The 14192-nt window shown below is 45.5% G+C and overlaps 1 protein-coding gene across 3 annotated transcripts in view; it reads right to left on the minus strand.

Annotated features, from left to right (window-relative positions):
- Positions 1 to 14192, minus strand: part of NUP37 (nucleoporin 37) — a 240694-nt gene that overhangs the window by 41348 nt on the left and 185154 nt on the right. For all 3 annotated transcript variants that reach the window (XM_078674695.1, XM_078674686.1, XM_078674703.1), the window contains exon 8: positions 3041 to 3091. In XM_078674695.1, coding sequence (XP_078530821.1) covers positions 3041 to 3091 — 51 coding nt within the window. The remainder of the gene's footprint in view (positions 1 to 3040; positions 3092 to 14192) is intronic.

Raw genomic sequence — 14192 nt, forward strand, 5'->3', positions numbered from 1 at the left:
TAAATAAATAAAAAGAGTGGTGTCGGACAAATTAGCTTCAACTAACCTCCCCAGATACAGTCTGAACCAGGGACACAAAGAAAGTTTCACATGGAATTTATAAACGGACACCTCAATTTTGCTTAACACCTCCTCTCAGATTAAGGTCCAGTGTCACTAAAACCTGAGGCGGCCACTACTCTTCTAAAGGACCCTTTCTCGGGCCTCAAAAATCGAAACAACTTACACTAGTTCTCTATGTGTCCCAAGTAAGATCATGTAGAGGGAGGAACCTAAACAAATACATGAAGCACGCAATGCAATTTTCTCCTTAATTGAAAATTAGGGGTTCAACCCCTCAGAGGGACGGAATTTGCTTTAGTACATATGAGATGAAATAAATCCTTTTTAAAATTGATGAAAACAAGCCCCCAGTCTTGATTCTAACTGATTGGTCCTCAAGGAATGAAACGAGCCCTCATCAGACACAGGGGAGTGAGCTCAAAGGCTGAAACAGCCCTTGACTGGATTGAATCCTTTTTAATCGAACAAACCTTGCATGTGAAAATCGGCACAGACTAGTCATGCTCAACTGAGCTACCATGCGGTGTCCCAGAGTATCCCTCATATTAGTAAGAACCATTTACTGATATGTTCGACCATTAGTTCAGCTTACTGAGTATTATAATCTACAGTTTCTGACAAATGGAGATGACCCGCAAATCAAGTTGAACAAATCTCGTAATCAAAGAACACAGAATGCTTTGAACACATCTCCAGTGACTGAGGGAAAGTCGCTGGAGATGTGTTGTGACCCCGCAGCCAATTGTCTAGGTATGGGTAAACAAACCTGCTCTGGTGGGAGGTGTGCATGCACCACTGCCAGACTTTTGATGATCACTCTTGGTGCTGACATCATTCCTAAAGGCTAAACTGTGAACTGATAATGGTTTGAACCAACCATGAATAAGTCGTTGTGCTGAAAATTCAGTAGCATCAGTATATGGAATCAGATGTCCTTTAGGGTGAGGGTTACGAGTTATTTTCCTTGTTGCAGAAAAATGACATGCAGCATGATCATTCTGAAATGTACTGTCTCAAGACATGTATTATAGATCACAAAATCTAGGATTGGACAGAGACTGCGGTCTTTCTTTGGGACGAGGAAGCACATTAAGTGCACCCCTAAGTCCCTAGGATTCAGAGCACCCCTTTAACTGCCACTTCACAGAGTAAGGGGCACACTTATTTCAACAGCAGTGGACTACGGTGCTTTGTATTTTTATTTTGCAGTGCGGTTGAAGAATGATTGGGGAGTAATGTTTGGTGGAAAATGAGTGAGCTTGATGGAATATCCCGGCTTACCAGGGATAACGCCCACTTGTGGAAGAAAGGAAAGTCTCTAAGCCTTTCCCCAAATGGTGACGTGCAATTTGGCAAGAACTTGAGTTACTGCTTGCAGGTAGAACTCTTGCTGTGAGATCCTCTATATTGCGCTCTGTTGCATCCATGAAAAGTTACCCTGATATTCGGACTTGCCATCAGAAAATTGCTTCCGTTGAGTTTGAGACTACCGAAATAACTGATGGCCCAGAGAATACATTTGGCTATTGTACCCACTAGAACGTCTGTATTATTGACACCACTCAAAAAGCTTCTGTTGTCGCAGTGTGCCAATGGATTTAATTGTCTTAGTGTCTTCTGTTATCTTTTGTAGGCCGTTCTCTACTTGTGGATTAAATATGTGCACTCAATCAAAAGGCAAATTGATCAGATGATGATGGACTTTTGGTCAGAAACATAAAAAGGGACCAAGGCATGGAACTGTAGGAGAACTCTAGTGTTCATTTGCCAACGGGCAATGCCGGCCATGTCAAGGGCACACCAAGTCCTGCACTGGAAACAATTTTCCCTCAGAGACCATCTCAGCTCCTTTCTTCCAGTACTCCTCAGGCAGATACTGGAGGAACTTTTCAACTTGCCCCATTGGAAGTGCCTATCTCTTGAGCTGAGTTTGGGAGTTTGCAGTGCACCAGCTAGTGGGTACTGCCATTGCCATGGGCTTGCTTTCTTTGTCCACAGGAGGTCCCTTGCAGGTGTCCTGTGTGAATGCTCTTGTGGCCTGTATAACAGAGTATGGTGGAATGTAACTTCAGATGTAAAACGGGTGTTGGAGAGATGCTTTTTACATGCACTCAACCCATTCTCTAATGGAGCATACTTTAAACAGGAGCATTCACTTTTTTGAGCAGATATTAAGTCATGTTTTGAGCAATGGAAGGTACTGGATTGCAAGTTCTGTAAAAGACAGTCAACTATGGTGGTCATTTTCTTCTCTCTCTTTAACGTTTGTCACACCATGGAAAAAGGAGCCCACTGTTTGACTGTGTGAGGTGTTTTGATCTTTCTGCATTTGGTGACTGTGTAACATCACAACTCAGGAAAAATAGGATCTGCAAAGGAGATTTTCCATTTGCTGGACTTCATTGCTGGAGGTAGGTGGCTCCTGGGATAAGAACTTTAAGTGTCTTTTGTGGCCCTGGGTATGTCTTTATGGTTTGGGAGAAGTTTGTGTGATCCTAATACAAAAGGAGCTGTATACAAAATGCATTTTTGTCGAAAAACTTAATTATCCCACAGTTCTTAATGTGTAGGCTTTGAGGAATCTCTTATGGCCAATTAAAGCCTACCATTTTAACGCATTTTGAGGATGACCTTTACGGGCTCGGTGATTGCTAGGATTTGACGCATGTTTGACATACCTTTGCGTCTGGGCTTTCCAAGCAGGCCCTCTTTTGGTATCAACGTATCCTGTTGGGGTAGGATCTCCACGGATTGCATTTCAAGCTTTCGGGGCCTCCCTTGTGACTAGTGTAATTTTAAGAGTGAGGTCGCTATATAAGAACAAGTAAGAACTCTCAGAGCAGAAACAATAAGAGAGATAGATGAACAAAGAGGTCCAGTATTTCCCACCACCAGATTGGCAAACAAGTGGCACAGAAGGTGTGGTGGCTGAAAGATGAGGTGCTGCGGATGCATGGCTAGTGAAAGAGTAGAGTACCTGAATATTCTGGCCTTATCCACATGGGCAGGTCTCTTATCTTGTGGATAACTGTAATACAAAGAAGAATTGGTGTAAGAAGAGGTTAGATACAACGTAAAAAGTAATTAAACTTAACATTGAATAGTTCATGTGTATAATCCCTATGTATTAAAGGCAATATTGTTTGACACCACACTATTACTTATCAATCCATTGGTTTCCGTGTAAATTGTATTTTAACCTTAGAATAACTGCGGAAGTGCCTAATCGCCTATTAAAAAAAATTCTTGCTTCGGGTATTTATTTGCAACAATTTCACATAAATGTTTCAATGAACAGCTAAACGCAATATCTAGCATTACTCCCTGCATAGTGCAGCGTTACTTCACATACAATGATAAATTCGTATAAGAAAATTAGAATGTATTCTAACACTGTCCTCGATTGAGTACATAATCAAATTCTTCCAGCTCTGAGAAGTCAACGCGTGCCCCATTGAAATACTGCGAAGCACACGTCCGTAAGGGAAGGACTGGCTAACACCAGGTTTATTACAGTACTATTCAGATCCAAATGTTAATGAAAACTGGATGCAGATCCAGATGTAACAGAAAACACGTTGCTCACTGCTTGTGACTAAGCAGATCAAAGGCCGAGAGTATCCATATAAACAAAGAAATATCAGTCTCTGCTCGCTTGATTCACCACCAAGTCAACGTACTATATCACATGCTGCTCCATCAATATAAAACAGTTTATGAAGTCCTTCATTTTTGCATTATCGTATTCTAACTCCCTTCAAATAAGCCGCAGCCTGTTTCTAGGCAATTTTTCTAGAAGAGAGCTAGCTTAGTTTTGAATGTTCCCAGTACTCACCCAGGCTTCACTGGACTCGGTCCGAAAGCACACCGCACAGCTGCCCTCGCGCTGTCAGCGGACTCACAAACAACCACGGCGCCATTGCCGGCGTGCTGATAGACTACGCCCCCTTGGAGGCCACGCCCCCCTCCTGAACAGGTATATAACGCTGTTTAAGAGCGTCGCCTGCCAGAACCTTCTCAACTCCTGAGGCGGAAAGCCGGGAGATAGCCGCTAATTGTTTTAAAAAAATTTGTGTGTCACTTGTGATTATTCTGCTGATTTTAATAGCACTTACTCACCCAGGCTTCACTGGACTCGGTTCGAAAGCACACCGCACAGCTGCCCTCGCGCTGTCAGCGGACTCACAAACAACCACGGCGCCATTGCCGGCGTGCTGATAGGCCACGCCCCCCTCCTGAACAGGTGTATAACGCTGTTTAAGAGTGTCGCCTGCCAGAACCTTCTCAACTCCTGAAGCGGAAAGCCGGGAGATAGCCGCTAATTGTTTTTAAAAATGTTGTGTGTCACTTGTGATTATTCTGCTGATTTTAATAGCACTTACTCACCCAGGCTTTATTGGACTCGGTCCGAAAGCACACCGCACAGCTGCCCTTGCGCTGTCAGCGGACTCACAAACAACCACGGCGCCATTGCCGGCGTGCTGATAGGCCACGCCCCCCTCCCCTTCCTTCTAATAAAAGTATGTGTCTATACCGTACGCGCAGAGGACGGGCGCAGCGGGCGCGCCTAAGGCAAGCCCGTCTTCGCCCGTCCTCGCCAAGTAATCGCCTCTCGCCACCCCCCTGCCCAAAAAATTCGGACGACATACTATTATAACAAAAATCATCTCCTTGCACTTAACCCGACAAACTGGAGGGATGCATTGGACAGACTGCTCTTCAATGTAACTCCTGTAACTTATTTATATCTGCACCAAGACTACCCAGTCACAGAACCGCTAGAAAGAACATTTCCTCGCTCTCAATTTCTCAGCTTAACGTCAGGTCCCTGGTAAAACACCATGCGGAGATATATACTCTATTGACAGACGAGAACCCAGACATATTGTTCTTATGTGAAACCTGGCTCAAGGACGATCTAACTAGCATCCCCAACCTGACGCTACCAGATGGATTCTCTATGACCTCCATCAATAGAGGCTCGAGGGGAGGCGGCATTGCCGTCATCTACAGAACATCTTACACCTGTACTTTTGTAAAGGAAGACATTACGGGCTGTGAGTGCGCACGGTTTAAAATCATCACTAGCCCTCATTTCTCCCTCTCTGGCCTTTTTATCTATAGACCACCGGGCCCCTCCTCGAAATTCATAGAGGAACTCTTAGAGATAGCCCATGCTCTGGTGGCAAGCTCCGCTAACCTTACGATCTTGGGGGACTTAAACCTCCACTTTGACGCCATCTCGGATCTGACAGTCAGCAGTCTTTTAGCGGACCTAACAGCCTTGCAGCTGACCCCTCTTATACAATCCTCTACTCACTCGGCTGGCCACCTACTCGACCCGGTCTTCACTAATATTCTGGAAGCCAAAGCTGATCCTCCTATACCAATGGGGTGGACGGACCACTTCCTTGTTACGTTTGTGATACCGGCCGCTACTCAACCCAACAGGGCGTCGCCCGCCTCCCGCCTTAAACGGCCCTGGCACAAACTCCAAAATATGAACCTTCCTGCCAGTTTAGGAGAACCTAATTTCGAAATCACGAACGACGTTAACACGCTATATGCCGCCTTTCAGGAATGGATCACCAAAGGTCTTGATACCATCATACCAGTTAAATGGACTAGAGGACGGAACACCCCCTCTAACCCATGGTATGACGATAACTTAAAAAATCTTAGAAAGGAATGCAAAAGAGTAGAGCGTCACTGGAGGAAAGAATATAGGGACAAGGACAAAGCGTCTTATTTGGCCACACTCAAGCGATATCATAAAGCCATACGCACTGCTCGCGCGTCCTATGCCAAAGAAATTGATTCCAGCCCCAACCCCACGAAAACAATCTTCAAATTGGTCCAAAAACTACAAAATGGCGGCAACCCTGCCTCATGCATTTCCTCCACTCAGCAGTGTGAGGACCTCGCCACTTTCTTTATAGAAAAGGTCAGGAAGATCTACAACACCTTCTCACAAAACCCCTCTGCCCGCGTGAGCCCTCCCCATGTCTCCTGCAAAGGCTCCGGGCTCACATGTCTGCCGGCTATCTCCCACGAGGACCTAGCTAAATTTTGCAGAAAGGTGAAATCTGGCGCCCCTTCAGATCCCATGAGACCAGCCCAGTTTCTGGATGCTCTGGACTTCTTTCTTCCCTCTCTGGCCATGCTCCTTAATCTTTCCTTCTCATCGGCCACAGTACCCACATGTTGGAAACAGGCTTGGGTCACTCCCATTATTAAAAAATCTACTTTGGACCCCACAAAGCCGGAGAACTACAGGCCTGTCTCACTGCTCCCCTGGGTGTCCAAACTTGCAGAAGCCCATGCGAACACCGTACTCACTGCCCATATGGCCGAAAATAACATCTTGGACTCCTCCCAACACGGGTTTAGGCCTGGAAACAGTACGGAGTCGTCCCTCCTTTCCACCACCGAACACCTCAGGAGAATCATGGACACCGGTCAGAGTGCTGCGCTGCTACTGCTTGATCTCAGCGCAGCCTTTGACACGGTCTCCCACGATATCCTACTGAGCCGCTTGGAAAGCATTGGGATCAGTGATCGGGCACTTGAATGGTTCCGATCATTCCTTACGGGCAGATCCTTCCGTGTGTCAGCCCCTCCATTCATCTCCCATTCTCATGATACTGACCAAGGAGTACCACAGGGCTCTGCCCTCAGTCCATCCCTTTTTAATTTATATGTGCAGCCCCTTGCGGCAGTGGCCAAAGAATGGGATCTCACGCTGGTGTCGTACGCCGACGACACACAGCTGGTAATCACCCTCACTGAGATGCCCTCCACCTCTGATTCAAAATTCAGGGATGGGCTGGCCGCTGTTGCCAACTGGATGACTGAAAACTGCCTACAATTGAATGCAGGAAAAACCGAGGTGTTACTCCTGGGTAAGAACCCCAGCCACTGGAATGACCACTGGTGGCCCCCCTTGCTGGGCCCTATCCCCCCTCCCAAATCTTTGGTCAAAAACTTAGGAGTATGGCTGGACTCCGCGCTGAACTACCAAACTCACACCAAAAAGGTAGCAGCTACATGCATTGGGCTGCTGAGAAGCCTCAATCCCAATCTAGGCTTCTTTGACCCCAAAACACGGCAACTCATTGTCCAAGCCACCATCCTGGCCCGACTGGACTATGCGAGCGTCCTATTAGGCGCCAACAAAGCCGAGACAACTAGGCTCCAACGAATTCAGAATTCTGCGGCCAGGGCAATTGTAGGCCTTCCCAGAAGGTGCTCCGTCAGAGGCACAATTCAGAGACTCCACTGGCTGCCTGTGGAAGCCCGCATACAATTTAAGGCCCTCACCACTGCTTTTAAAATCTTAAAAACGGAGGGCCCCGAACTCCTCCAATCACTGCTTACTTCATACACCCCCCAACGCAATCTTCGCTCCATGGGTCAACATCTAGTAGTAGTCCCCCGCACAAAGCTCTGCCGCTTCGGGGGTCGCTCCTTCAGACTTCTGGCGGCAAAACTATGGAACTCACTGCCCCTCCACATCCGCTGCATCGACAACCTACTCACTTTCCGTAAATCAATTAAAACTTACCGCTTTTCACGTCTGTAGGCCCCTTCTCTCCCTACCCTCACCCCAGTAGGTTGTGCTATGGTTCTTAGCGCCGGGACGCCCCGTTGCTGGGGCAGCTGTCGTGCTCAATAAACCTCTAACATAACATAACATATTGGCAAATTAGGGAACTGACACTGGGAAACAGAGTGCATTAGCAATGATTGCACATTGTAGGCTCAAACTCTGATCATCTAATTTCTGTCAGCCACCTGGACACTAGGGAACAGCTCTTCCCCTCAATCAAACAAGCTCAAACGGACAGTGCTGCGAAAACCTTTTCTTTCCCCTACATAAAATCCTATATACAGAACATGCACCTCTCTTCAGCTACATTCACTTTCACATGTTAAGTTGAGAACAGCAAGAAAGAAAAGAAGAACCTACAGCTCCATCCTGCTGTAAAGCTGGGAAGAAAGTAATGCGTAAACTTAAAGCTTTTTGAAGCATGGGCTCAGGATAACAGAGATGGGCCTCCTGCTGTCCATTACCCACTGTTTAGGAACACATATCAAGTAACACTCAATCTAATTTCAATTAGTAGAACCAGAGAAGAGGATCCAATGAACCCATGAGCATCAGAATAAACAGCCAAACTTGATCTTATCTCAACTCTTGAGAGTGACTTGCTGAACAAGCCTTTGACTGTAAACTTGTTATATGGTATGCAGCGACTAAGTTAAGCATGATAGGAGGTTCATCTAAATATAGCACCAAACAAGTATTAACACGTACATTCCCACATTCCTCCGACCCATTTATTAGGAAATCGTTTCATTAGAAAAACAGCATAAGTAAAAATATTCAGTGAAAAAATACATATTTACAATTGATCTTAAAGTAATTAGGTTTCTAGGTTAAAAATATTTCGATATACGAGTCCCACCATGGAGGTGGCAACTGTTGTGCAAACTATGACTTTCGCGTAGTTCTACAAGGTTTGCTTACCCACCCATGTGTGGCAACAGTGAACTTAGTTCAATGCACCAACAGAATGTGAAAAACAGATTATTGTAGCCCTGTGGTACCCTATCCAACATATTGAAGTAATAGAGTTATTGTTTTGAATTACTAACAATCCCTATGAAGGGATCAGGTAACAGAAACCAACCTCTTTCGTTATTCACTGTATCATACACATATACACTGCACAAAGAATAATAGACAGTGTAGGAGAGTAGGGTCTGCTTCCTATGGTCACCCCCACTTTTTGCTGTGATTCACTGGTTTATCGACTTTAGTGTGGCTGTGGGCCTTCTAATCAGACCCCCAGCCCAACTGTTCGCTCTCTAAATTCATATCATGTACTTTAGGTACATACCTAATTGGGTATTGGGTCCCCTTTGTGAGCCCCTGTATAGTGTACCATAGGTACCCAGGGCATAGGTGCATCCAAGGCCTACCAGGGGCTGCAGCATGGATTATGCCACCCCTGGCTGGCCATCCAAACTGACACCAACGACTGATCACTCAGCTTGGGCAAGGTGGTGTAATCACCCCTTGCTTAGATATAGTATACCTATATCTATCCTTATATATAGACACATATGTACCTGTAAGTCACTCCTATGGCAGGCCTTAACAATCCTGGAGGCAGAGTGCTTGGTGTTATGTGAGATGGTGCTCTAGCATGAGCTGAGCCTGTCTGCAGCTTTCGGAACCATGTCCTTATAGCTGTTCTATGATATAGCCATACTATATACTTTTAAGTGCATTATAATCCTTGCGGTTAATGCTAACTTTGGCTTTATCAAAACATGTCGTGTAAGGTGTCAAACACTTTCGAATACTACCCCCCGCCAGTTCTGCCGGCGGGGTTAGTATTCCACCCTTCTATAGGGAGAAGGCATGTAGTCACTGCTTTACCCGGTTAAAGTTAAACAGAGCCTCAGCATCACAAAATGGATGCTGCTGCCACAGACACGAGTCTGACCTCCTGCTGCTGGATGAAACTCTGGCAGGGGAGGCCTGGACAATAGGTTTCCTGCCTTGTGAGGTGCTAGCACCTCCCCAGACAGGCTTTTAGTGTATTGGGGCACGGAGGGCTGAGAAATCAGACACTGCCTGGGGCACACAATGTGCTCCACGCATAGCCCGGTTCAAACCAGTTGCTGGGGCACTCCAGCCCCAGCTCTGGCGCGAAATTGGACAAAGGGAAAGGGGGGTAACCATCCCCTTCTCAGGTTCCACCCATAGGAGGGACCTAGCAGGTAATACAGCCTCTTAGTTTAGTATAAAGTTAGGAGCTGAGTCTAGAGACTTTAGATTATCCCGGAAAGAAACTTTGACACAAATTCTTAGACCTTCAACGTTCCATATCGACAGGAAGACTGAAGACATCTCCCTTGTGGTCAAGGAGTAACCACCCTGTGCAAACAGGCACCGACTGTAACTTGCCGGTTTGCTTTGTCGACGCTCCCGTTGGAACCCGAAGACTTCGTGATGCAGGAACTGGACTTTCAGACTTCTCTGACTCCGACCCACATCCACAGCAAAGCTGAGACCCGTCGCGGACACGAGAGACGTGGGACCGGACATCCTGGACTACCTGCTTTTTGCTACCTGTGCAGCTCCTGAGGTACCCTCGAAGTTGTGCATTGGGGTTTGAGAAGCCCAGACCCGAGCAGCAATTGCACCGAAGCTCAGCCCTCCACGAGTGCCGCGTGGGGCCTGCGCCTGCATTTCAGCTCGACGCGTCTTCGCGGTTGCCAGCCCGCTGGCTAGTCAGCCCTCTGAAGACATCAGCGCTTGCCTGGTTGCTCCGGGCTGGTCTGAACTGAAGCCAATCTTTCCATCCTGCGTGGATTGCATTTGCCAAGGTTTGTTGGGTCCACTCCGGATACCGACACCGCCAACAGCTAGATCCGTCGTGGGACAGCTCGACTCCAGCTCCTGGTCGTGGTCGACGCTTCCTGGTCCTCGTGGCTGCAGAGACAAGTTTCACCTCTTCACCTGATTGCATCTCAACATCGCCTGGTTCCTTCCTGGTCACTGGCTAGGGACCCAGACTCTGTCCCCTCTGCTTTCAGGTTCTTCTCGACTCTGATCCACCCTTGGATCCACCCGGACACTTTTCTCCTGGTCGCCTGCAGCACTTTCTTTCAGCTCTCCATAGGAAACCGCGACGAAACCAGACACGAAAGAACACCTATGCACCTGGCTTCCCTGGGTGAGGTAACTCAAGTACTCCGGTGCTCCCGTGGGTATAACTATCAAAGTGTCCTAGTTTAACAGGGTTTTCCCGTAGTCCATCCGGAAGTGTCCAGAATCTACTACTTTGTAACTTTCACGTTCCCATTGAAACTCTATGGTAACTTGTGTGTGTGTTTAGACACTGCACACGCTTCCCGTGGGCCTCCTACTTCCAATCCCTTGGTTGTTCAGTGTAGCCCCAGCAATTTCCTAGGCCTACTCACCTTTCCTGAAATGGTTCCTATACCACTTCTTTAGTATATGGTTCGTGAGGCCCCTAGGGCAGAATTGTATTTGTGCAACTTATAGTATGCTTATTGAGTAATTTGTGCTGTATCTCGAACTCTGACCTCATAAAGAATGCAGAGGGGTTGTGTTAGTAATAAACATATATATTTGATATATACCTTGTGTGGTGTCCTTTCATTTGGTATTCAAGGGAATATATATATATATGGTAAAACAGCTGGCTTCACATGCTCTCTGAAGTTTTAGCCTAAGACTGCTTTGTCCATGCTACCACTAGGATAGCTGGTCTATAAGGTTGACTTTACAACCATCACCATAAGGGTTGTTTGGACTGGTGCAAGGTGCCCACTAGAATAGTGGACATCATATACCAGGCCAACTTCTCACAGACAGTTTAAATAAAAAGCATTTATTATTACAGGAATAACCTGTTTCTCAGTGCATCTAAAACAACTACACAGGATATCATAAAAACAGCAAAAAGGCATGTTATGAGCAACACAAATAAAATGAGTTTCTAATATGGTTAAGATGTCATCTAAAACCTAATACCCTAAAACCTACTGCGCCACACAGAGAGCATGGAAAGCAGAGCGACTTTCAGCCTAGAGTTTCTTAGGGAGAAGTGACACACTGCATAACTTGTTGACAGCAAAGGCAGTTATCAGTGGAGGTGTGATGGCAGTGTTCCCTGCAAAGAGTACCAATACGCTGCAGTAGCAGCCTTCCTCGGAGACTTGGCTTTATCAGGATGTAGTGAGATGTAGCATCTTCGAAATGCGCCGGCAGTAAATGAGACCATCTTCTGTCAGAATCTTGATGATTTTTTATTTGCAAAGTTTTATATAGCGCTGGCTAGACCCGTAGGCATCAGAGCACTTTACATGAGGATCTGTAAATTAAAGGTTACATAATTACTTCAGTTACATATTCCAAGTATAGACATCAGAGAAAGTTAGAGGGAAGGAAACATAACGGGGAGGTAAAGAAAACAATGTCAGATGTCTGGCTGGGTAGGTGACGGCAGAGGGGGTGAACCATAGCCAGACTCCTCTATAGCTGCATAGGACAGCTCCACCGGGCATCAGCCAAGGTTGTTCGGACTACGCGGTGAGAAGCAGTCGAAAAACATGCTATTACACGATAACATAAGTTATTTTCGGGTTACGTAGCAAAGACAAAACGTTGTATGTGGAATGGAAGGTAGAGGGGGAAAGGTAAACAGGGTGAAAAGGAATGCAGATAGCGTAAGGCAGACCAGAGGGGAAGGGACTTCAGGGGAAATAAGCAGTCAGAGTGAAAGATAGACAAGACCGTGAAGCACCCTTAAAAACAATACCCAATGTCCGGCTGGGTTGGTGACGGCCGAGGGGGTGAACCATGGCCAGACTCCTCTAAAGCTACATAGGACAGCTCCACCGGGTAACAGCCAATGGTACTCTGGTTCAGAGGTAATTGCAAACAGATTCGGTTTTTTGCCCAGGTCCTTATATAGCAAATCTTATCAGGTACTGGAATTTCTGACATAAGAGAATGTCAATTCAGACTATACTATTTTTACTATACGTCTGTACTTGCTCTTATTTGACCTAGATATGGTGATAAGTAGACACCTGACCCAGACTAATTTTCACAGTTCTTAAAGAGATAGGGTCAAATGACATCTGCGTCAAATGGCAGCCATGACAATGATTTTGCATAAATTGAAAACGATGGCTACCTCCATGATCTAAAATGGCAGTAGGGCCTACTTAAAAATAGAGTCAGGTGAGTTGGACTTTTGGGGCTGTATAGAGTTTGGGGATCAAACACTTTAATAAAAACAGTGCCTCTTTAGTTGATGCTACAATCTCTAGTTGACGCTCATTGAGTTAAACACTCACCAATGACATTGCTGGGACCGGTAGGGCAACAGCTAAGAGATCTTCCATCTCAACTGACAAAGAGAAGGTTTACTTTGAGGAAAATTACTTTTCCGTATAAGGCCATCTCCCCACCATAAATTAAATACAATTCAAAATAAGCCAATGTCATAATATTGGCTCAGCAGTCATTCCTTTCCACTAACCAAAACTTAAAATGTCTGTTGATGACCATACTGTGTGTTACTTTAGGTATCCTAAGATTTTAGGCATGATTTCAAACATTTAAGTGTTAACCTAATACTAGGAAGCCAAGGTTGGGTGAGCCCTTTAAAAGTTCTCGTCTCAAGTTTGATTGCCCACAGATTGTACTTTTAGTTTAAGACCATTAACTCCTCTATTAGATTAAACCGCTTATTCCTTTTGCCATAAAGCAGGGGGTGGACAATGGATAACAGAAAAAACTGTTAGCAAAATATATTTTTAAGCACAAAGCACATCAGAAAATAAAAAGCCCGTAACTGACATTTTTGCCTCTGTACACTTAAATGAGGGATAACCAAGCACAATAATCTAAGGTTAATACTAAAAATACCTGCATAAGGTTTTGGCTTTCGTAAAGGCAATTTGCCATTTAAGTAGTTGATAAACTGAATACGTTACGTCCCTGTAAGCATCTTTTGCTTGCATGCAGTGCTTTAGATTCATATGCTGGGCATACTACTGTCATCTAGTGTTGGGCTCACCCATTGCAAGGTGTTTTTCGTCGAAAAAGTATTTTGAGCCACAAGGTCTCAGTGACTCCTCCTCTAGGCGTAGATGCCCATGGTCACCGTCGCCATTATTAGATTGTTTTTTTTTTACCAAAGGGTGAGTGTAAGAAAGGAGTACTGGGTATAGAAAAGACCAGTTATCATGTAGTAGAGAAAATATATATATATATATATATATATATATATATATATATACATATTAAAGTGTAAAAAAAGTCTGCATCAGCCACTTGCCCCCTGCGAGGAGGGTGGGCGCATGTGAACAGAAGGCACTAAATGCAATGAACAGATGCTTACAGGTTAACATATTCGGTTCATAGCATGTGTGGCTGTAGATACACCTGCTGTGCATAGACCGAAAAGCAGTCCTCCCATAAGCAGTGGATGGGGAATATGTTTGAAACAAAGTTCTAAGGACAGCTTGACCAACTTTGGCTTGTTCCCTTGAGAATAAGTCCACACAATAATGCT

Source organism: Lissotriton helveticus, chromosome 1_1 (assembly GCF_964261635.1).
Source record: "Lissotriton helveticus chromosome 1_1, aLisHel1.1, whole genome shotgun sequence".
In the NCBI taxonomy this organism is placed as follows: Eukaryota; Metazoa; Chordata; class Amphibia; order Caudata; family Salamandridae; genus Lissotriton; species Lissotriton helveticus.